Source organism: Podarcis erhardii (assembly GCF_964252035.2).
Source record: "Podarcis erhardii genome assembly, chromosome: 11".
Taxonomy (NCBI): domain Eukaryota; kingdom Metazoa; phylum Chordata; class Lepidosauria; order Squamata; family Lacertidae; genus Podarcis; species Podarcis erhardii.
The window spans coordinates 2,243,299-2,265,329 of NC_138501.1; the positions used below are offsets into that span (position 1 = coordinate 2,243,299).

General features: G+C 41.3%; 1 protein-coding gene across 1 annotated transcript in view; it reads right to left on the bottom strand.

Moving 5' to 3' along the window:
- Nucleotides 1-352: 352 nt before the first annotated feature.
- The window catches only part of ALDH1A1 (aldehyde dehydrogenase 1 family member A1), a 62,237-nt gene continuing 40,558 nt past the window's right edge, over nucleotides 353-22,031 (bottom strand). The window contains exons 4-14 of the mRNA XM_081881021.1: nucleotides 21,829-21,969; nucleotides 18,925-19,054; nucleotides 17,950-18,011; nucleotides 16,087-16,215; nucleotides 12,248-12,361; nucleotides 10,799-10,901; nucleotides 10,408-10,592; nucleotides 8,235-8,399; nucleotides 3,883-4,040; nucleotides 2,462-2,536; nucleotides 353-967 (exon numbers count right to left, since the gene is read on the bottom strand). Coding sequence (XP_081737147.1) covers nucleotides 895-967; nucleotides 2,462-2,536; nucleotides 3,883-4,040; nucleotides 8,235-8,399; nucleotides 10,408-10,592; nucleotides 10,799-10,901; nucleotides 12,248-12,361; nucleotides 16,087-16,215; nucleotides 17,950-18,011; nucleotides 18,925-19,054; nucleotides 21,829-21,969 — 1,335 coding nt within the window. The 3' untranslated portion in view covers nucleotides 353-894. The remainder of the gene's footprint in view (nucleotides 968-2,461; nucleotides 2,537-3,882; nucleotides 4,041-8,234; nucleotides 8,400-10,407; nucleotides 10,593-10,798; nucleotides 10,902-12,247; nucleotides 12,362-16,086; nucleotides 16,216-17,949; nucleotides 18,012-18,924; nucleotides 19,055-21,828; nucleotides 21,970-22,031) is intronic.

Sequence of the window (22,031 nt, forward strand, 5' to 3'; positions counted from 1 at the left end):
TATGCTGCATAAATTATGTTCTTAATGTTGTACACCACTCTGGGATCTTTGGATAAACGTATATAAATGGAATATATAAAATATATTTGTAGATGGGGCAGTATAGGTACCGGTATGTCTTATTACCAACTGAATTAGTTTAGTTTTCAAAACTCTGCATGTAAAAATTCTCAATGTCTTAATGACAAAGCATAACGTCTTATGGTGTAATGCCTTACATACCTCTGCCAAATAAGCCTCATTGTGTTTGATGGGTGTTACTCCCAGGGAATTGTACATAGATTGTGTGTGTAGGATACAGCTTTAGTTTGTAATGGAAACAGACAACTGAATGAATAACAGTAGAAAAGGATAGATTTTTAAAAGTTTACATCCAAAATGCCTCTCCACAGTAGTTATTATGAACAGAATCAAAGTTACAACATGTACCCGAAGATTGCTAATGATTTTTGCTCTTGATTACAAAGTCTCTATTAGATAGCCATATTTAAATACTTTTGCCAAGCTCTTAACAAAGAAAGAGATGACAGCTTATGATTCTATAACAGCACACTAAAGCAAATTGTGTAAATATGATATGTTCACAATTTTATTTCCCACAGCACTACAGATATATTCAAATATATTCAAATACGGGGGGAAATTAAAATTGATTTTTCATCAAAATTCAAAACTTGTTAATTAGATTCAGACATTAAGATTTCCCTTTCTTAGTTAAGCAGATTTAAGATTTTCTAAATGACCGTTAATTGCTAAACACATTTGTTTTTACAGATAGAAAGAAAACCCAAATTACATGAAAACATCTGCTACAAAATGTTCTCCTCTATAGCTGGCCTTGCAAGTCTGATTAGCATCTGATGTGGTCAAGTCCTCCTGTTCCCTGCAGTGACATTATGAATTCTTCTGTGGAATCTTGATGGTGACTGTCTTGACTTCTGTATACTCATGAAGGCCATATTCTCCACTTAAAGAGAGAGAGAGAGACCATCAGAATAGCAACAATATTTCATATATCTGTGATCTAGCATGTTCAATGTCCAAGAGCTGCAATATCATCTGAGAGTGTATTTTGATCAGATGTTACAGGAAGCTTGGATAGCCAGAGACGTCAGTCTCTGTGACAGCCTTTTTTTATGATGACAGTCAGAGCCTGGAAAGCTTTGGCTTGGCAACTGAGTGGCTAGGAGTGGAATTTGAATGCTACGGTCAATGAGCTACTTTTGAAAGTTAAACCATGTGCCTCCTTCAGCTTACACTGGTTGGTTGAGGGGGTTTCAAATGAGAACTTGGCAGTGTCAATTGGTTGACTGATAAGGGGGTGTTTCAATCAAGTCTGACAGAAGGCATTTCCTGTTTATGGAAGTGAAAGGACCAACATTCTAGTACAATTTCTATTCATTGCCATGAAGCTTCAAGAGAGTCTGACAAAGTGCGTATTTCTAGTGACTGTGTCCAAATTCTCTTAGACACAACAGCACCCAGCCATGGACTCTACAGAAATTATTGTCTTCCTCTGAGGCCTAATGCATGATCTGGGCTAGATAACATTTCAGAATAGAAATCAGCTTCTTCGCCAAAGAAGGCTATTTGCTCACCAAGAAGGCACAGAGGCTTGCATTCTGTATGGATCTGTGCTATCAAATACCATTTTATGACATCTTTAAATGGAAGTTTGGGGTAGCTTCAGGCAATATTCTAGTGGCATTTGTTTTCCTGCTAGAATGGACTGTTTTGTAAAACTGAAATGAATTGTACATTCACATTTTTTCATTTCAGTTTTACAAAACAGTCCATTCTAGCAGGAAAACAAATGCCACTAGAATATCCAACAGGGCAAACTTCTGGATAGAAAATGTAATTAGCAATGTTGAAGAATTCCAATGAAAACAGAAGCAAAAGCTGCTGATGTTCACTTATTCACGCCATGCCCAGAATGGAAATCAGTCCAGCAAATACTGATCAGTCTTTGCTGTTGTTTCTCAGTCCCAAAAATATATATACTTGATGATGGTTCCCACCCCACCCCCATTTTGAATTGTGTTGAAATGAATAGTGTGGAAGTAATTGCATCATTCATTATGTTAAATTGATAAATAATTATGTAAATTATATTAAATAGTGAACAGTGAGATGAATAACTTGGCATTTGGTGGAAAAGAAACCACTGCAAAACAGAAACAGCACAGGTTATTTCCTTCCTAACTGTAACTGATATGGACAGCATATCATAGGATGAGTTAATACAACCCACAGTTTCTACACAGTGATGTTCCTTTCCTGTCTTCCCTGACTGGTTACTCGTTCTTATAAGCCAAAGCAGCAGAAATGCCAGGAGAGCAAAGACAGACTTCCTGGAAATAAGAATGTTGTAGTGGTGACATTTTGTGCAAATACGAACTTGCTCAGATAAAATCTCTGAAATCTGTATCTGAAACAAATCCCCACTGACTTTACTTACAGCTCTCGGCCATTTCCTGACATTTTGAACCCTCCGAAAGGAACCTGAGCAGCCACTGCACTATAGCAGTTCACCCTGAAGAAAAAGAGAAGATGGAGCAACTTAGTCATGGGCAGGAATTCTGCTAGGTCATAAGAGCTAGCTGAGTTTCTTTACAGAATCTTGCACTATGTGCATACTTTAAAAATCAGAATAAACATGAATTTCTCTCATGTCACAAAAATACAAATATGCCTTCAGAACTGCTGCAAGCTCTTCTGTATGTCTGCTACCTAACAGTAGAAATTGTTGAATTATTCAACCCAATTCATAGAAAATACAGAAATACAGTACTGTCTACATGTGGAGTAGCATGTTGTTCAGTGATTAGTATGGATAGTGAGCTTTCAGACTTAAATCCCTGCTCTGATAAGGATTCCTTGGGTTGTTTGCCTCTAAATTTTTGCAGTGTGTCAGCTTGAGCTGGTTTACCAGCTACACACTTTCCTGAAGAAGAATGGCCTTGTCACAATGATGCATGCCTTAGTCTACTACTCTAATGGACTGTAGGTGGGGATGCCTTTGAAAAATATTCAGAAAATGCAACAGTCTTAGTGATTCACCAGCTTAATTGGTTCCCAGGCAGTTCCTGCACAAAAATGAAAATGTTGGTATTATCCTTTGAAGCGCTAAATGGTCTGCGTCATCAGACCCTAAAGAACACCTACTCCCATTTGTGCCTACCTGTGTGCTGAGATCTTCCTCAAATGCCCAACCTCATGTGCTCCCACCATTTGCAGCATGGCAGATGGTGATGTGAGTTAGCAGTGGCACAGAAGCAGAAGCTGTAGAACTGCATCCCTTGAGAAATGTTTTTCAAAATTGTGCCTAACTCATGATGCCATCCGATGGGCAGGGTTGTATTTTGTGCTGGCTGCACATGCCTGTTATTGGAACAGGATCTGTCAGCTGATAAGCAGAGGTTAAACCTTGCTCAGTTTCACAGGAGTCCATGCAAACCCCTTCTTGATTCAGAACGGCATTTACACGGAAACTGCTGCTAAAACTAAGCCGTTTGCCTTGAATCTCTTGCTAAAATGGAGGAAATAACCAACTTTGGGACCTCAAAGCACCTTGCATCTGATGTCATTGGGATGTCAGATGATTGACAGGTGGGTGGCGTGTGATGCCAATTCTGATAAGGGTATGACCCCTGAAGCAAAAAAGATTCTTTGTTAAAACTACAGTCTAAAGATGTAGGAAGAGGTAGCAGACTTAATAGGTTCATGTCTCAAAGATGCTATTCAGGTTTGAGGTTACACAGCTTTTCTCTCTCTTCAGGTACTCTGTGTGCCTTCAGATCACAAATACCCATTAAATCGTGCCGTAAGCCTTCTATGTAAGGTTAATTTGGGTAAAATAACAACACCAAGGGTACTTACCAGACTGTTCCAGCCTGAAGAGCAGCTGCAAATGTCAGAGCTTTGTCAATGTCTTTGGTAAACACTCCAGCGGCTAGACCATAATGAGTATTGTTTGCTCTTTTTATAACTTCATCAACAGTCTTGAACTTCATGATTTGCTGAACTGGCCCAAAAATCTGTTTGAAATCAAAAGAAGCAATCAACAATTAGCATGGCAAAAATCAATAGATACTTTCTTGCAAAGTATACTTTCCCTATTACATAGGTCTTAAAGTATTATTCTCATTAGTGATCAAATCAGTGCTCTTTGACACAGTGGTTACTTTATAATTTTAGACCCACATTTTCCCTATGAAACTTACCAACCTGCCTGCTCCTTCCCTATCACATTAATCTTCATAACTCCATTAAATGGAACGCAGAGCTTCTCTATAGCATGGTTCATGGAGTTTTCAGATTCAAATACACTAAATGTAGGATCTCCTATTATAGCTATTGCCTTCAGAGGAGAACCAGAAAGATGTTCAGCAGTTTGGAAAACAAGTCCTCCAAAGAAATATTGAATATTGGGTTGAATATGTTTAACCCAGAGAGAAGACTAAGAGAGGAAATGACAGCATTCTTCAAAGATCCAAAGGTCTGTCACACTGAAGAAGTTTAACACCCGTTCTCTGCTGCCTGAGGATGCAGGACAAGATAATTTGCTGTATAATTCTGTCTACCCAGAACTACTGAATTCAGTGGGGCTGACTCCCAGGTAAATGGGATTAGGATTGTAGCCTTAGGACTTGTCTACTCAGAAGCAAAATGTGGATTTGCAGCTGTAGGATGTAAAGGCAACCACAAAGCATCCGTACCATCACAATGATGACACTGGACCTTTCCTTCATTAAGCATGGGTTGTTTCAATCCTTAAGGTAAAGGTACCCCTGACCATTAGGTCCAGTCATGACCGACTCTGGGGTTGTGGCGCTCATCTCGCTTTATTGGCCGAGGGAGCCGGCATACAGCTTCCGGGTCATGTGGCTAGCATGACTAAGCCTCTTCTGGTGAACCAGAGCAGCGCACGGAAACGCCGTTTACCTTCCCGCCGGAGTGGTACCTATTTATCTACTTGCACTTTGAGGTGCTTTCGAACTGCTATGTTGGCAGGAGCAGGGACCGAGCAACGGGAGCTCACCCTGTCGTGGGGATTCGAACCGTCGACCTTCTGATCGGCAAGCCCTAGGCTCTGTGGTTTAACCCACAGCACCACCCGCGTCCCTAGTTTCAATCCTTAGAAAGCGTAAAATAGCCAAGGTTGAAAACACACACATACATTTAAACAGGGGAAGGTACGGGAGGACTTCGTGAGGATGCCCCTCGATTAAAGGGGAGATAGGCAAATCTACTATTAGCAAGATTAAGCTAACAGTGAAAACAGTTTGAAAATGAAACCAATTGCCTTGTGTGTGCATGTGTGCTTTCCTTTGCTGGAGATTTTCAAGCTGAGGCCAGACAGCCATCTGTTGGGGGAGCTCCAGCTCTCAGTTTCCTGCGTTGCAGGGGATTGGACTAGATGACTTTTAGGATCCTTTCCAATTCTACAATTCTGTGATTCTGTGAAATAACCTACCATGCTCTCTCTGATGCTATGATTTACACAGTGGAGAAAGAAACCTGCAAACCTGAAACTTCTTTCACAATGCCTGCATGTAGAAGGAGGGGTGGGGTGGGAAAGGAATACTTGAACTGGGGATGGAGAATTCTATTTATACTTTATGTCACTTTCACACATTTTCACACTCTAATAAGTCTGCTCCATTTCTTCATTAGCCTGGGTCATTATTGGGAGGGGGGAACACCTCATATTTATACTTGGATTTTAAAGCATCTTGTCTAAATACATCCTTGTGATGAGTGTGCAAGTAAATTGTTATTAAACTCCTTGTTGTGTGCTTCTATTTAAAAATTAAGAACACATTTGTGTTTTCATCTCATAAATGTTTATTGGAGATTTGCTTATCTACAAGTTTCTGCATAAGTAAGAAAACAAAGTTTAAAAAATCTTTTTATTCCTTTTGTTTGTTCAAACTATTGTTACAAGAACACATTTCCACTAGACTCACCATTTTATATAAATATTGAACCATTTGTGACCCTCATTATTTTCATCCCGATGAAAAAGTACAATATTTTTGTTTCTAGAGTTTGTGTGGAGAGAAATGCCCACATGAACTTTTTGTTTATTCACTGAATTCAAGAAAAGGCAGTTTTTTTCCTAAATCAGAATGTAAGGATTGCCAGGCTGGGTCAAATCTGTCCTGGGAAAGAGGTCAGTGTGGTGCAAACCAGGATCAGAGAGACCTGGGTTCAACTCTTCACTCAGCCACAGAAGTGATATTGGGCCTGTCACTATCTCAGCCTCAACTAGGGTTGCCATATTTCAAGAATACAAAACTTGCCGCCCACAAAAGGCAAAGAGTTATACTCAAACACACACTTTCTGGTTATGTTGGCAAAACCCCAGACATTTGCAGATTTTTTGAAATCCGCCCCCCATGCTAATTTTGCCAGACATATGGTACCCCTTGCCTAAACTACCTCACAGGATTGTTATGAGGATAAAATGGGCAGGGGGAGAACCAAGTTTGCTGACCGGAGTTGTTTGGGTGAAGGGTGGCTAGAAATACACACACACCTGCAGACGCAGAGAGAGAGCAGCCAGAAGCAACAATAAAGATCACAAGGCACCCTCAATATCTCCGGAGATTATATTTCTAGTTTTCACATCTGAGGGCACTAGAGACAGGCAACTGCTTTTAAAGAAAGGTGATAGTCTGGAAGAAAGCTCACTTCTCACACTTTCTATTGTCACACTCTGATCACTGGTCAACCAGGTTTTGAAGTCCTTTGAAACAATACAAAACATGCAAAGCTTGCTTAGCAGAGGTAACACTGGGATCCGTGCACACACTATGGGCAATTCTTCTTCTTCTGCATAAGGTAGTTGAGCTTATGCCTCAACTACCTTTGATGCGTAAGTTCTTCAGGTTAAGACACCTTCTGGTCTGGTTCGTTTGTAAGGTGCTTACTATGACTTCCAAAAACTATACTTTCTCTCTAAGTCAGTCATAGTTTTATAAACTGCCACATTTATCAATGTCTTTGGTAAAGATAATAAAGCTGGAAACCAGCCTCCCACCAACCAGGCACTCTCAGGATGTTTGGGACTACAACTCCTATCAGCTTCAGTGCTGGCTGCAGCAGATAGGAATCATAGAATCCTAGAGTTGGAAGAGACCACAAGGGCCATCGAGTCCAACCCCCTGCCAAGCAGGAAACACCATCAGAGCACTCCTGACATATGGTTGTCAAGCCTCTGCTTAAAGACCTCCAAAGAAGGAGACTCCACCACACTCCTTGGCAGCAAATTCCACTGTCAAACAGCTCTTACTGTCAGGAAGTTCTTCCTAATGTTTAGGTGAAATCTTCTTTCTTGTAGTTTGGAACCATTGCTCCGTGTCCACTTCTCTGGAGCAGCAGAAAACAACCTTTCTCCCTCCTCTATGTGACATCCTTTTATATATTTGAACATGGCTATCATATCACCCCTTAACCTCCTCTTCTCCAGGCTAAACATGCCCAGCTCCCTTAGCCGTTCCTCATAAGGCATTGTTTCCAGGCCTTTGACTGAAGTCCAACTACACCGAGGGTGCTAGGCTGGTGAAGGATGTGTTAAACCAGGCCTCGTTTTTCTCTGCTCTCAGACCCTCTGCATAAAACCTTTATTTGCACAGAAGCTGAAACCACAGGACAATCCCATGCAAGTTTACTCAGAGGTGAGTCCGACTGTGCTCGTCTGGTGCTTAGTACTAGTACTGCAGGATTGCAGTCATGCAGCACCATCCTATACTCAGTAAAACGTGCTGAGCTTGTGACATGCAAATACTGGCTGGTATTCAAGTAAGTTGTACTCAGAGACAACTCTTCAAAATGAATGAATGTGACTATGTTAGGCCCATTAATTTCAGTGGGTCTGCTCTGAGTAAAATTTAGCTGAATGCCAGCTACTCACTTTAATTTTATTTCAATTGTTACAACAATCTATAGAAGCCAACGGAGCCGTTTCCATATATTGCCAGAATATATTTAAACAATAAATGTCACTGTTTGTACAAATCAGTCTTCAGTACTCCAGGTCTAAGTATTTTTCTTTTCAAAAGCACAAATCCACAACCATCTTAGAATTTGCTTGCAGGAAAAATTAAGGCCTGGAAACGATGCCTTATGAGGGCAATCTACGTGCTTGATTTTTAAAAGGCTCATCTTGCATGGCAAGTGAAACATAGAATGTAGTCCAACATGCAGAATGTTCTGAATCAGCTTACCTCCTCTTTAGCAATGCGCATCTCATCTGTAACATTTGAGAAAACTGTAGGCTGGATGAAGTAGCCTTTGTCTCCCCAGGGGCCTCCTCCACATTCCAGTTTGGCTCCTTCTTTCTTCCCACTCTCAATTAGTGCCAGGATTCTATCATACTGCTCCTTATCAATCTAAATAAGAAATATTGCACTGATAAGTCACTCTCCCAGATATTTCTTTGGCCTTAAGATTAACAAAGCAGAAACAAAAACTCTTTACCAGCAAGAGATGGAGCAACAAGTTGCCTCTGAGTGGTTGGATCCCTGCCACCTTTCCCCATGAAGTTCAGTAATTAGGACTTTAAGCACAAAAGAATTTTTCTTTTTTTAAGCAGCACTGCTTAGACAGGCTTGGCACTCCTGTGAGCCATGGACTTTCGTAAACTCTCTCTGCTCAGTTTTACATTCAAGTATTTAAGTTCTCCCTTTGCCTCATCCAATTTCTGTTAAGAAATATTTCTGGATGGCATGCTCAAACCAATGACTTTTCAGAAATGAATTCAGAACTGATTTCAAGACTGCAATTACATGCAGTAGTTAGCAAAAGCTAGTCAGTAAAACAGTTTTATAAGGTGATTAGAGAGGAAACCCTCCTGCTTAATTTGTACTATATCTTCATTTCCGGCATTTTCTGGACCAAAGGAAAAGTAGAAGAATTATGGACTTGGGATTTTTAGTGCGGAGTCTTAGATCCTTGACATATCCCACATGAGGGTTATAGAAGATCTCCAGGCATAGGACGGTATATAAATTCAATAAATAATAATAATAATAATAATAATAATAATAATAATAATAATAATAATAATAAAGGATGTTTCCAAATGTAGGTGTTGGGTTTGGGCTGTGTTTCAGAACACCTAAGAATTGATTCCAATGTCATGGCTATGAGATGGAGATGGATGAAAACCTTTGAAATAAGGCTAATGTAGAATGCTTGAAAACCACCCACAACACTGTTGACCCAGATTGTGGGGAGAGTCTTTGCAACCCTTCTTGTGACTGGATACCTTCATGAGAATGCAAACACCATACTGTACTTATAATTGGCAGCAGGAGCAGCCACACACTTCTGCCCTGACCCAGTGTTGCACCCCTGTTTCCGTAACACCCCCAGACTGTGTGTGTTGAGTGTAGATGTTTGTAAAGGGAACATGTCACAAGAGCAGTTGCTCATGCTTAGGGGTTCCATGTGATTTTGAACTGTGTACAAATACAAAAGGTTTTCTTGCCAGAAAGCACATTGAACATTCACCCGTAGGCTGGAGACAATGATGATGGGACCCTGCTCCTTCAGCTAACACATGTGTATGGCTTGAACAGGGCTAACATTTGCACTATATTTACAGCAGTTTCACATCCTATCGATTCAGATGGGATAGGCCAAGGTTTTGTACATCAACACTTCCTGCTGCCCAAAGCCTCAAAGTCATATTGCCCACTTAAGCATTTGAATGCTAAATGCAGTTTATGAAATTTAGTCCCACTCTCCAAAGATCTGTAAAAGTTTCTTAATAAATAGTTCCATGTTAATCTGAACCTCCTAGTTTCACCACAAGCAGTAGGCTAGTATTATTTGTATTAAATATGTCTGTTTTGTAGGAAGAGGACTGTCCATCCATGAGCAAAATCAAGAGTCAGAAATGCATTTTAAAATAAAAACCCAGATGTATAATAAACAAGGCAAGCCTCATTCCTAATGACAGATGCCAAAGGGCATGGCAGAATTGTTGGTTAAAAAGGAGGTTGAAATCAGTTCCTTAAAGGCAGCCTGGACAAGTGTGCAGAGGAAAACAGGGAGAGGAAGCTTGCCTTGACCAGAAATCAAGAGAGTCAGGGAATGGTTAAAGTGGGAGTCAAGAGAGTTGCACACAGCTTTGATTTGATGCACAAAGTTTGTAGACAAGAAAGACAACTTATATAGGGTCAGAAAAGGGCAGGAGCCAATGCAGTGAAGAAGGGGTCACAAAGATCCTATAAAGCTACTTTGGCTCAGAAGGGTTTGTGGTTTTCTGCAGACTTGCAGTGGCATAAGAAGAAATACTCCATGCCATCTCCCAGGATGTCTGCATTTTGAGTCCACCTGTGGCTGACAACACTGACCCAGGTGATAACCCTGGCACAAAACACCGTTCCTTACCTGAGGACCTTGATTTACTCCCGGAGCCAATGGGTTTCCAAGTACATTTTTCTTAGCCCTCTCAACACTCCTACGTACAAACTCATCATATATTGGCTCTTCCACAAAAATTCTAGACCCAGCTATGCAGCATTGTCCCTGATGGTAAAACAGGCCAATGTGTGCAAATTCCACAGCACTGTCCACTGCGAAGAAAGAGACACAGAAGAGGCCAACATTGAGCATCTCAGTCAATACTGTAAATCAAAAACAGCAGTCCTTGCAACGTAATCTAACAATCTGGTTTTTCACTTGCTTAGACACCTCCCCAAACTAACATTAAAAGGCTTTGCAACACAGTGGAAGGGGACAGCTTTGAAGACAAGAAATCTAAGAGAAGCATGTCACTCACAATCAGCATCTGCAAATATGATATTGGGACTTTTCCCACCAAGTTCCAAAGTGACTCTTTTCAGGTTGCTCTTCCCAGCAGCTTCTTTGATCATCTTGCCAACCTAAAAGAGAAGACACAACTTGAAACTGTTGTGTGTAACACCATATTTAGACTGTGGTCATTGCTTTGCAAGAGGTTCAGGCTGACCTCTCTTGTCAATTTGAGAGTGGAGAATAGACCTCCAGCTCAGTGGTTGGGCACATGTAGTGCATGCAAAATGCACCTCTAGTTAAAAATACAGTAACTGTGATATGCAGAGTGGAGAACTTTTCTCTGTCTAGGAGACGCTACTAGTCAGGCAATACCGGGCCCAATGGACAAACAGCCTGACCTGGAACAATGCAGATTCCTATGATTAACAGTGCTCTACTAATGGGATGTATTACAAAATATTGGTGTTCTGCAAGCTTTGGGGGACTTCTCACACAATATATCAATAATCCTTGGGGTTCAAATGATGGCTCCTGGAAAGTCAATGGGAGTCCTGCCACCCAGATGGGCCAGGCTGTGTGGAGTGTGTGAAGTGAAGGGGTTGGGTGGCATATGAGGTCAGCTATACACCTTTCTCTCACCAGCCCAAAGTGTGTGTAAGTGAAGGGGGGAGTGAGTTCCCAGGGAAGAAGCCTGGATTGTGAACCCACTCTGAGAAGGTTAGCTCTGTGAGGGGAAAAGTGGCCTCCTAACAACTCTCAGCACCCTGAAGAAACCAACAGTTCCCAGAAGCCATGACTGTTTAAAGTGGTATGATATTGCTTTAAATGTGCAGTGCAGATGGGGCACAGCCAATTCAATAGCAGCTTCAGTCTAAGAATATTAATTAACTACATCAAGGAAAGTAGTTGCTTATATCAACTTTTGGGGGCTAAAATGTGGTCAAAGTGTACAGATGCATTTTTGTCAAATACCCCGCACAGTGAAAAATATCTTGGTCCCCCTCCACATTATTCTTCATTAAAAGTAGTCCTTTCTAAAATATGAAGCATGCTCACGATGAGGGAGATAAGCTACCTATTTTTGTAGAATGCAACTTTCTGTATAAAAAAGAGATGAAATAAAAATAAAAATGTGTATTTTTATTTTTAAACTGAAATTTGAGGGGGGAAACAAAAGACTAAGCCAAAATCCAAACTTCACCCTCTCCTCAGCTTTGAAGAATCAATTTTATATCCAAAAATTCTTTTGCTTGAAGAGATATTCCTTCAATTCAAACACTATGTAGATGTGTAGATGTGTTTGAGGTAGAATATAACAAGCAACAAATCATTTCAGCGACATTGTTTAGGAAGCTCACAGTCGAAAAAGGTTAACATAATTACACAACCTAGGCATTAAATCACTTGTCAAGACTCTGTGTGGGTGGGTTGAGGACTTTTGTGGTGTCATTTAATCACAGGGTTAGGCAAATACCTCAGTAGAGCCGGTGAAGGCCACTTTATCTATGTCCATGTGACTGGAAATGGCTGCGCCAGCCGTGGGTCCATACCCGGGCACAATATTCACTACTCCAGGTGGAAATCCTGCCTGAATACCAGAGGGGAAAGAACACAGTTGTACCTCTCAGCCATACAGTTACTGCACCTGTGTTATTTACGATATTTCATCCCATCCGTTCTCAAAGAAACTCAAAGAAAGAGTGCATACTCCTCTCTCCCCCAACCCCCAACCTTCACAAAAACTTGTGGTAAAATGCATGCAACACTTTGTGGTGAGTAAAAAGCTAATACAGTGGTACCTCGGGTTACATACACTTAAGGTTACAGACGCTTCAGGTTACAGGCTCCGCTAACCCAGAAGTAGTGCCTTGGGTTAAGAACTTTGCTTCAGGATGAGAACAGAAATCACGCAGCGGTGGTGTGGCGGCAGCAGGAGACCCCATTAGCTAAAGTGGTGCTTCAGGTTAAGAACAGTTTCAGGTTAAGAACAGACCTCTGGAACGAATTAAGTACTTAACCCGAGGTAGCACTGTACTTGCAGAAGAAGCCACCTCCCTTCCAGAGGCAGAAGAACCTCTGTTGTCAGAGGTTTTAGGCTTGTGTTATACTAACAAAAGCAGTTGAAGTTCCTTCTTGAGATGCATTATCTTTTCTTCCTAGAAGGCTAATAGCTCTCTTTTGCAACACAACCCTGTGGGGTGGGGACTGGGGCAAAGTCAAATAGCAAGTTTTGTGGCTGAGCAGGGATTTGATTCTGGGTCTCCCCACTCTTAACTCCAGCCCTCTAGCCATGACCTCATGGCTAAGTGTCCCAGATCCCTAAGTGTCCTAGAAAATATCCCTATATAGGAACCACCAAGGGCTGGCAATTATTACCTGCATTTGCATCACTGGGAAGGAGAGGCCACCTCGGAAGCAACCATTCAAGAAACTTCAAGAAAGAAGATTCCACCTAAACATTAGGAAGAACTTCCTGACAGTAAGAGCTGTTCGACAGTGGAATTTGCTGCCAAGGAGTGTGGTGGAGTCTCCTTCTTTGGAGGTCTTTAAGCAGAGGCTTGACAACCATATGTCATTTCCTGCCCACCAGATTTCCTGTTTGAACTGAAGTTACAAGCTGTGGGTGTTGCGAGGGGCAGAGCCATGCCAAAGTGGATTCTGTGCTGCTGCAATTAATTTTAGCAAATGCATTGGGCTTGAAAGAGGCTCTGTTGTGAAGAAAAAATATTTGACGGATTGCCTTATAAAGCAAGCTGTTGCCTTCTCAGCATATAGTCTGTGATGAAAAGGGCATATTTATTTTAAAATGTGAGGCTTTTTTCTGGCCTAGAACATGCCACTAGTACCTGATAGTCTTTGTTTTCATGCCACTGAATACAGCCCCAACGAAAAATCGGTTGTACTAGTATTGTCTTTTAAGCTGAGTGAGTGCATAGGTTTTTAAACTATGTGGTTTGACTGGCTTGTGAATCAGAAGTCCTGTGATCTGTCATGTCCTGGTCCGGTTGCTCTCCAAGTCTTACATACACACACATGCACAGCTGCATACTGTATAAGGATTTTGTTCACTTGCTTCTTGGGGAGTTGATCAGGAATGGGTTGGGGACTTAGAAAGTACAATAAGCTTTGAAGGGGGCTCAAGTTCAAAGGTAGTTGGTGAACCTTTTGGTAGCATAAAGTCAGAACTTTTCTGGAACTTTCCAGATCATGGACTCACAAACAAGTTAAACTGGAGGCACTCAATATTATTCAATAGGTTTAGTTTAAACCCTAGGACTGTGTGTAAGAATCTGAAGCCTAGACCACTAATCCAAGACCGGCATTAGAAAATAACTAGTACCATGATCTCAGACTCTGTCCTATCAGCAGCCAGTGAGGTAAGAGGACAGAAAACACTCCGGGCCTCTCTTCCTTTCCATGGTTATTCCGTTTTGGTGGCTGCAAAACTAAACCTATTCAGCTGGAAGAAAATTCTCTGTCTACTACAGAATCACTTCCTTTCCCCTTCCCCTTCATCTTGCCCCACCCTGGAATGCTGTATTGTTTATGTTCAGGCTTCATTCAGCGGAAGGGCTCCATCTGTTTAAAAATCTGTTAATATCCATAACATGATCACACCCTTAATATTAGAATGTTGGTCTTTAAGGATTCGTTTATTGACAATCTATGACTTTTGAGCAGACTCTCATCGCTTTATGAAAAGTGGAGAAGAGAAATGCTAGTGAATACCAAAAAATAAAATAAATGTGAATTCCAAATGGTGATTTTCAGTGTGAGTCACCCGTTGCAGGCAGAGTTACTTGTTGACCCATAACCATTTAATTGCAAGTGGCATTTCACTTTTTGCTCACTTTTGCTGAGTCACTGTTGCCGTGGCAAGAACAAGATATGCTGAATCACTTTTGTTAGTTCTTTGGTTGGTTACTTATTAGCAACACTTGCCATGACCACAATTATCTTCAGTTTATTTTCCTTTTGTACAAAAGGGGACAGGGAAAAGATTTTAGTTGCAAACCTAACCTCCTACATGAGCAAGCTCCACTGATTTCAACAGGACTTGCCTCTGAGTAAGCATGGTAAAGACAACAACCTTAGCCTTAGCTCCTCCAGTTACCTCTCCATGCTGGGAGTATTCTTAGCTTATTTTTCTGCTCAGGAACCACGTAAGATTATTCTTCACTCCAGGTTGCATAGCAAATACCACTGTGCTGAAGGATCCAACAGAATGCTTAAAAATTATTGTACCTGTTAGTTTCACACACCAGTCTAACTATGTTTTATAGAAACCTAGGGCTTATCCACACTTCCTCTTGTTTCACGGCTTTCCCGCAGGGAAAACCGCTCCTTAGTGCTCAATCGGTGCAAACAGCAATTCACGTTTTCTCTGGATTGACATTTGCTCCAATTTAGCACTAAAGAGCCAGTTTTCCATGGGAGAGTTGTTGGGCAAGGGGGAAACTTCTCTGATCTGTGCCTAGGAGGCATGGGCCAAGTGGAAAACTGCTCAGATGTGTGCTTTCCAGGCATGGGACAAGATGAGTCCTTAATGCAGTCTGATTTCTACATGCAGCAGAATGGAGTGGGAGAGTGTACCAAGGTTAGAAAGTGGGCTGTTGAACTTTGGATTGCAGGTGGCATAGCCAATTGTTCAATGCTTCTGCACTAAAACAAAAACCAATACTTCCCTGCAAGAAGAAAACCAGCAGATCTATGTATCCCTACGTTACCATCTCATTTGGCTGCATTGGTACATCTAGCCTACATCCTACTGATCTGAAGGAGAGTTGCTTCTAAGCAAAGACATTTTGCATTACAGCCCTATAAAGTGTGTATTTATCCTGGGCACACCAAACATGATGCTTGTCAGTTTTGTGCTTGGTAGGGTAAATATTTCAGTCACAAAGTTAAATTAATATATCAAATTACAGACAAGAGTTTCATTACTGAGATACTTGCATGAAAAACCACCTCCCCCGCCCCCACCACCCAGACCAACATTCTGCTTTTCTGAGCTCTTGTTTGCTTTTGCTTCCAGAAGGCCCTGATGATTGCCAAGATGTTCAGTTTGCTAAGCTGCTAATGATTTGTTTTCTGAGCAATTTAGACTGGAAAGCTATGTGAGGCTTCATGCCCTTGACTTGCTCCAGTGGTTTGCAGTGCATTACAATTCCCCAAGACAAGGTTAGACATGCTGCAAGCTGCACTGACACAAAACAGAACAGCCCTCACTGTTCAGAAGCACTGCGAAGGTAAGGGCTCACTCACATTCACATTTGGGAACATGCACGTGGCAGCTTTGCTATGGCAACTCACCTCTTTAATTAAAGACCCCATGTGAAGAGCCGTTAGTGGAGTTTGCTCTGCCGGCTTGACGACCACGGTGTTTCCGCAACAAAGAGCAGGGGCAATCTTCCAGACAAACATAACCAGTGGGAAGTTCCACTGAAAGGGCAGCACAAGAATAGATGACCAACAAATCACAGCAACACATTCTCCTATCTTTCATATTCTCTTCACATCCTTTATGCTCCCTAATGCTCTGTGGGTCTTGTGCATTTTCAGATTCAATAAGCGATGAAAAGTCAATATTGGCTTGAGGATTTGGTTAAACTGAGCCCAAGTGTCTTTTCAATGTGCTGGCTCGGGGCTTATCTCATGGATTGACCCTGATGACAGAACCACTGCGGCCTGCGAGATCTGCACAGAAGGCTCCCCATTCTCTGTGTGGCAGTGGCCTAGGATGACACAATCTTTGTTTCCCTGAGAACACCTCCTGGGCTTTGGTTATGACATCTGCTAAGCAGACCCACCCTTCCAGTTCATGGAAGATAAGCTCATTCTTTCCAAATCCTGAAACAACTTCTGAACTGGAAGTGTGTTAATTGAACTGATAAACAGCTCCCTCCCCGATTCCCTTTGTGAAATGGACCTCTTGCAGGAACTGAAGGAGGACATTGCAGGTTGCTTTGATGGTCACAACAAAATAGCTCCTTTTGGGGTCTCAATCATATTACAACACAGTTGGCTGCTGAGCTGCAATCAGTGTGTAAGGTCTTTATGATTGCGAGCAGCCTGTCTATCTAACCAAGAGAAGGCAGCATCTAGGATGTGACAATGGCACATGCACTCTGCTCATCAATACATGGAAAACTTAGATAACATCCACACCATGGCTCTGCCCCTCCAAAAAAATGATGGGAAGTACTGTTTGTTAAGAGTGCCAGAATTGTAGCTTTGTGAAGGGTAAACTACAGTTCCCAGAATGCTTTGGGTTTCTGGGGATAAACTGCAGTTCTCAAGATTCTTTGCAGACCTTCTTGTTTGCAATTTGGCTGATGTCCACAGTTTTCAGACTGATTGCTCACAAAACATTAAGGGATTTTACCCTCCATCATTCTGAAATTTGGCAGAATTCAGAAGGAGCAACCATGCTTTGAAATTTAATCAAATTCAGCTCCACACAAAAAAAGTTAGAGAAGGATTATTTTTTGGAGAAAGCATATTTTAGAGAACAAAAGCCCCTGGACCTATTTGTTAGCAATTTAGTAGGCAGGCTTTATCTACTCTGAAGGGGCTGTCGTACCTGGAAATTTTATCCACGTCTGCAGAAGTGGAGGGAAAGTTATGCTATTTTTAAAAGAATGTCTGTGAATGAAGATGGGGAAATGAAATGGACTGAAGCAGATGAGTTGAATTGCACAGCCTACAAACAAACTTCAACAAAGGTGAGGTGCCAAATTGAGATATGAACTGAATCTTGAGGTCAGTGCGTACCCCTACCCAAATATCCACAAATGTTACTTAAATAAATAAAAGACACACGGATGCTTCCAAAATGCCCTTCTGTGAATGGAAGGAGTCCTTCTATTTGTAGACAAACATTTGATTTAGTAGAGGCTTCTACTAATGTAAGTAACAGTAGCTTTTTTTGGCAATTCTTCCTCTCCACTATGCCCTTAAAATCTGCTCCAGAGGGTTGGGGACCTTCAAAAAGGGCATGGAGGGTGATCTACTCTGCAGTGAAGAGGGGAAATAGACAAAATCACTCCACCTTTTCCATTGGCAGAAGCCTCTGCTAGACAAAAAATCTATCCACAAAGAGAAAGACTTCTGCTTTTGCAAGGTCAATGTTGGATGCAACCCATTTTCTCCATTATATCAATTGATCTAACTTACAGGAATAATTTGTCCACATACTCCAACAGGCTCATGTCTTGTAAATGTGAAATAGTTTCCATCTAAGTAAGATAAGAACACATGGGTAAGATGCAAGCATAGCTAAGGAAAAGAAAATGTCTCACATTATTCAGCATTGTTCCATACTATTATAATATGATACTATCAAAAGAAAAGGTAAACATATCTAGATTCGACCAAACACATAAGGTTGGAGGGCAGAATGAATGCTCCAATTCTATAAGCAATCATGTAGAAGAGAGATCTTTCAGCTCTTGTATTTTGCCATTGCACAAGGCTGCAGAGTTTCCCCCCACTTTGATAATTTTAACAACACAAACATAACAAAATTGCCATGGCAGGGAGTTAAAGTTACTGCTCACAAGGAAAAAATAGATAGATGGGGAAAGGCAGAGAACAAACCAACCAATTGGCAGCTAGTCAGGAGGGCAGTGAAGCATTTAAATTAGCCCAGATGTCCAATTAACCAGCTGTAATATCTGAATCAAGTGGGATGGATGGAATCAATGGTGACATTTCCTGTTAGCAGGACCACTGTGCAGCAGAAATCCTAATATAAGGATCATATACAAACATGATATAAGAATTGGCTACTCCTAAACATAACCTAGGGATGGAAGAAGGGTGATGACTAAGACTGCTGACCTCTTTAAAAAAAATATTTCTGTCAGGACTCTGCCATTTGCTGCAGCTGTAGGAAGTTCACTAAAAAGCATTATGGAGCTAAGTAATACAAAATATGTCAACAATGTTTTTTTGGTGGTGGTGGTGGTTTTTTTTTAAAAGAGGCAATATTGGCTGATAAAACTTTACCCACCACAGCTCTGCACTTATGTAACAGATTTTTAAGGTTACACTTTTCTCAGATGACACATTCATGTAGCTGAAAAATGTTCCTGAACATCTCATCCAAATCAGCTCTCTGCTCAGAAACTTTTTATCAGAATGACTCACCCATTGGGATGGTCCGTCCTTGGATTTTGTCCGACCAGCCTGCACAGTAGCGCAAAGTGTTAATGCAGCCGCCTAAGTCCATTAAGTAGGAGGTGGGGAAAAGCTTACCCCCATTAAGGCTCTCCATTGTCTAGAACAAAATATGTTGAGTAATTAATCATTATAAATAAGTAAAACAATATGGTGGTCTATAACCACTGAGTGGGGGGGGGGGGTTGGGAACCAGTGACCTCCCATCATCCCTACCATGGGCCATGCTGGCTGGGGCTAATGGGAGCTAGAATCCAAGAACATCCAGAGGGCTACTGTTCTGCAACTCTGGCTTATAGGCCTGGCATCTTGTTGAAACTAAGGTGGGCATTGAAGGTAGCACTGGAAGGATCGCCCTCCGTGTGGCCTGTAGACGCTAATCTAGTGTATTCATCAAAGTCTTAATGTAGCACACTAACCTTACCTTCAAAAATACAAATAAATGACACAGCAATTTGTCGTTGCATAAGGCATGGGCATGTCTTGCACAATAAGTGCTTGCAGAAAACTGAATCTTTAACTCATGAGAGACCAGCTCTTGGCAACACCCACGGGGCTTCTTTTTTAAGTGGCTGATCCAGAATGGCTGCTTTGTGCCTTGTGATCAAACACTGCAGGATGAAGTAAACATTAAGGTCTGCCAATCTTCCATTACACAATTCTGACAAAGGATGTTACCAGAAAGATTTCTAGAGTAAAATTTGCCTCTTTGTAGAACAAAAAAGGGCTGCACGTTGAATGAAGTCCCAACCAAGTTGTTTATGACTTTACTTAGGCTGAACACTTAGGCTGTACAAATCCCATTGACTTCAGTGAGATTTAATAGCTTAACGGTGCAGAGAATTTGCAGTCATAAACTTTTAATGTGCTCTCTTCCAAAAGGTTTACAGCAGCTGGGAAAAACAAGTATATCAAATATACAAAAAACAAAAAACCACACACACACATGCCACAAAAAGAAGCCCTTGTTCATCTCTGTCCAAAAAGTATCTTTTGGCACTGAATGATAGGCAATTTATAACCATTTATAAGCCCAAATGTGGTTAGATGTTATTTTAGTTCTGTCCCCTTCCTCTGAGCCTCAATTTTTAGTCTGATCCTGGAAGCATTTGGTTGGTGGCCTCATCCTGAATCAAAACATCACCTATTCACAATGGCTTTTCATTTTGAACCCCTTGGGGGATATGCAGGATTATGAATCCAGTGGATCCAAAGCCATCATTACGCTGCCTATTTCGAGGCTTCACCCCTAGTTCTTGCTGGTAGGAGAACCACTATTGGTAGCTTCCTGGCCTGCTAGGCTCGGGGGGGGGGGGAATCTGCTTTGTGCCTTGTGATCAAACATTTGAGCCAGGTGGAGGGCCAACATGGCCTTATCCTGGCCCCTCCAGCAGCACAGATCAGTGGGCTTAGGAGTGTACTGTAAGGCTGTAATGCTATACACAATTACCCAGGATTAAGTCCCATTAAAATTAATGGGGCATATTTCTGAGTAGACATGCGTAAAAATACACTGTAAGAGTAGACAAACTACCCAAAAATATTGAAAGGATTTTAATGTGTAGTGTTTGAAGTGCAGAACTAATTCAAAACAAGAAGATGGGCCTGCTTGGAAGAATTGTGATTAGTAAGGTATGTCTTTATGGAAAAATAAACATATTTTAGCCTAACAGTAGATTTGTTGTTCTTGGCTAAGGAAATAGTAGAAAAGAAATGATTAAACCCAAGGATAGTTTCCACTGCCAGCAAATACATTTACTTTATCTGAGATAAGCCCATGAGTTTGTTCCATTTCTGAAAATTTTCCCCTTCTTTGGGAGATGATAATCTCTTTCTCTCAGGTTACAGGGCCAAATATTTTTTTCAATTATTATGTAGTATTTAGACAACAAATATGTTAGTAGTGATTATTCACATTAAATATAACAGGTTAAAATTTTAAGAATGGAATTGAACATTCAATGTCTGATTATCAGACACCAGAGAAGAGCAATTGGAGATGAGGCTGCAGTGCTGACACAGCACCACACTAATGAAGAACTCTGGGAGGATATAGCAAAACAAAGCAATTCTTGACATAGCAACACTGGAATCAAACCAAAAATTAACATACTTATATATATGCCATAGTTCCAGATTTTCAGGGGAGGGAGGGGCTGCAGTTCTCCAGATGCTGTTGGACTAAATCTTCCATCAGCTCCAGGCAGCATGTTGGTAGTTGTGAACCATCTAGATGTTACTCAACTACTACTCCCATCACCCCTAGTCGTTGGCCACATTTGTTGCAGTTCAGCAATGTCCAGAGGGCCTAAGGTTGTCCACACTTGTTGTAGACTGTAGTCAAATAACATTTGGAGAACCACAGTTCCCCACCCATGGTCTAGATAGGTATAGAAGTCAAGAGTCAGTTGGAAGCACACTGACTGATTTGGCAGTGGAGGAGATGTGGGTCTGCTCGCCCATCCCAACTTTTGCTTTCAAAGTGGCTATAGGAGCTCTAATTGACAGGTTCCTTTTATTCTTCTTCTACAGCAGCAGTGGGGAGACATGACCTTTAAATGGCATTAGCCAACTTTGTCAGTTTTGCTAAATACAGAAAGGAAGACAGTAGTCTAAATCCAATGTCAAGCAGAACACAACAACAAGCCGTTGTTTCTGAGGATGGGATTGTTTGTGGTTAGATATTACTATGCCGTTCGATCAGCTGAGGTATTTTAGAATGAATGTTCATCCCTACCAACTTTCCCCGACTTTTTAAAACAGATTTCGGAATTTGTCTTTCACAACATTGAAACATATACTCAACTGTGTTCAGAATAAGCCAGTCTCCAAATATTTCAATTGTTTAAAATGTGGTCCATGTTTTAGACTTACAGCTAAGAGGAGACGATCCCTTTCAATTAAATCAGCTAGTTTGTTCAATAGCCTTCCTCTTTCTGAAGCATCCATGGTTCGCCAGCAGGACCCAAGTTCAAAAGCTTTTCTTGCTGCTTTAACAGCTTTGTCGACATCTGCCTGTACAGAAAATCCATTTAAATGCAGTAAGTATTAAGCATATGATGCTCAATTTATTCTGA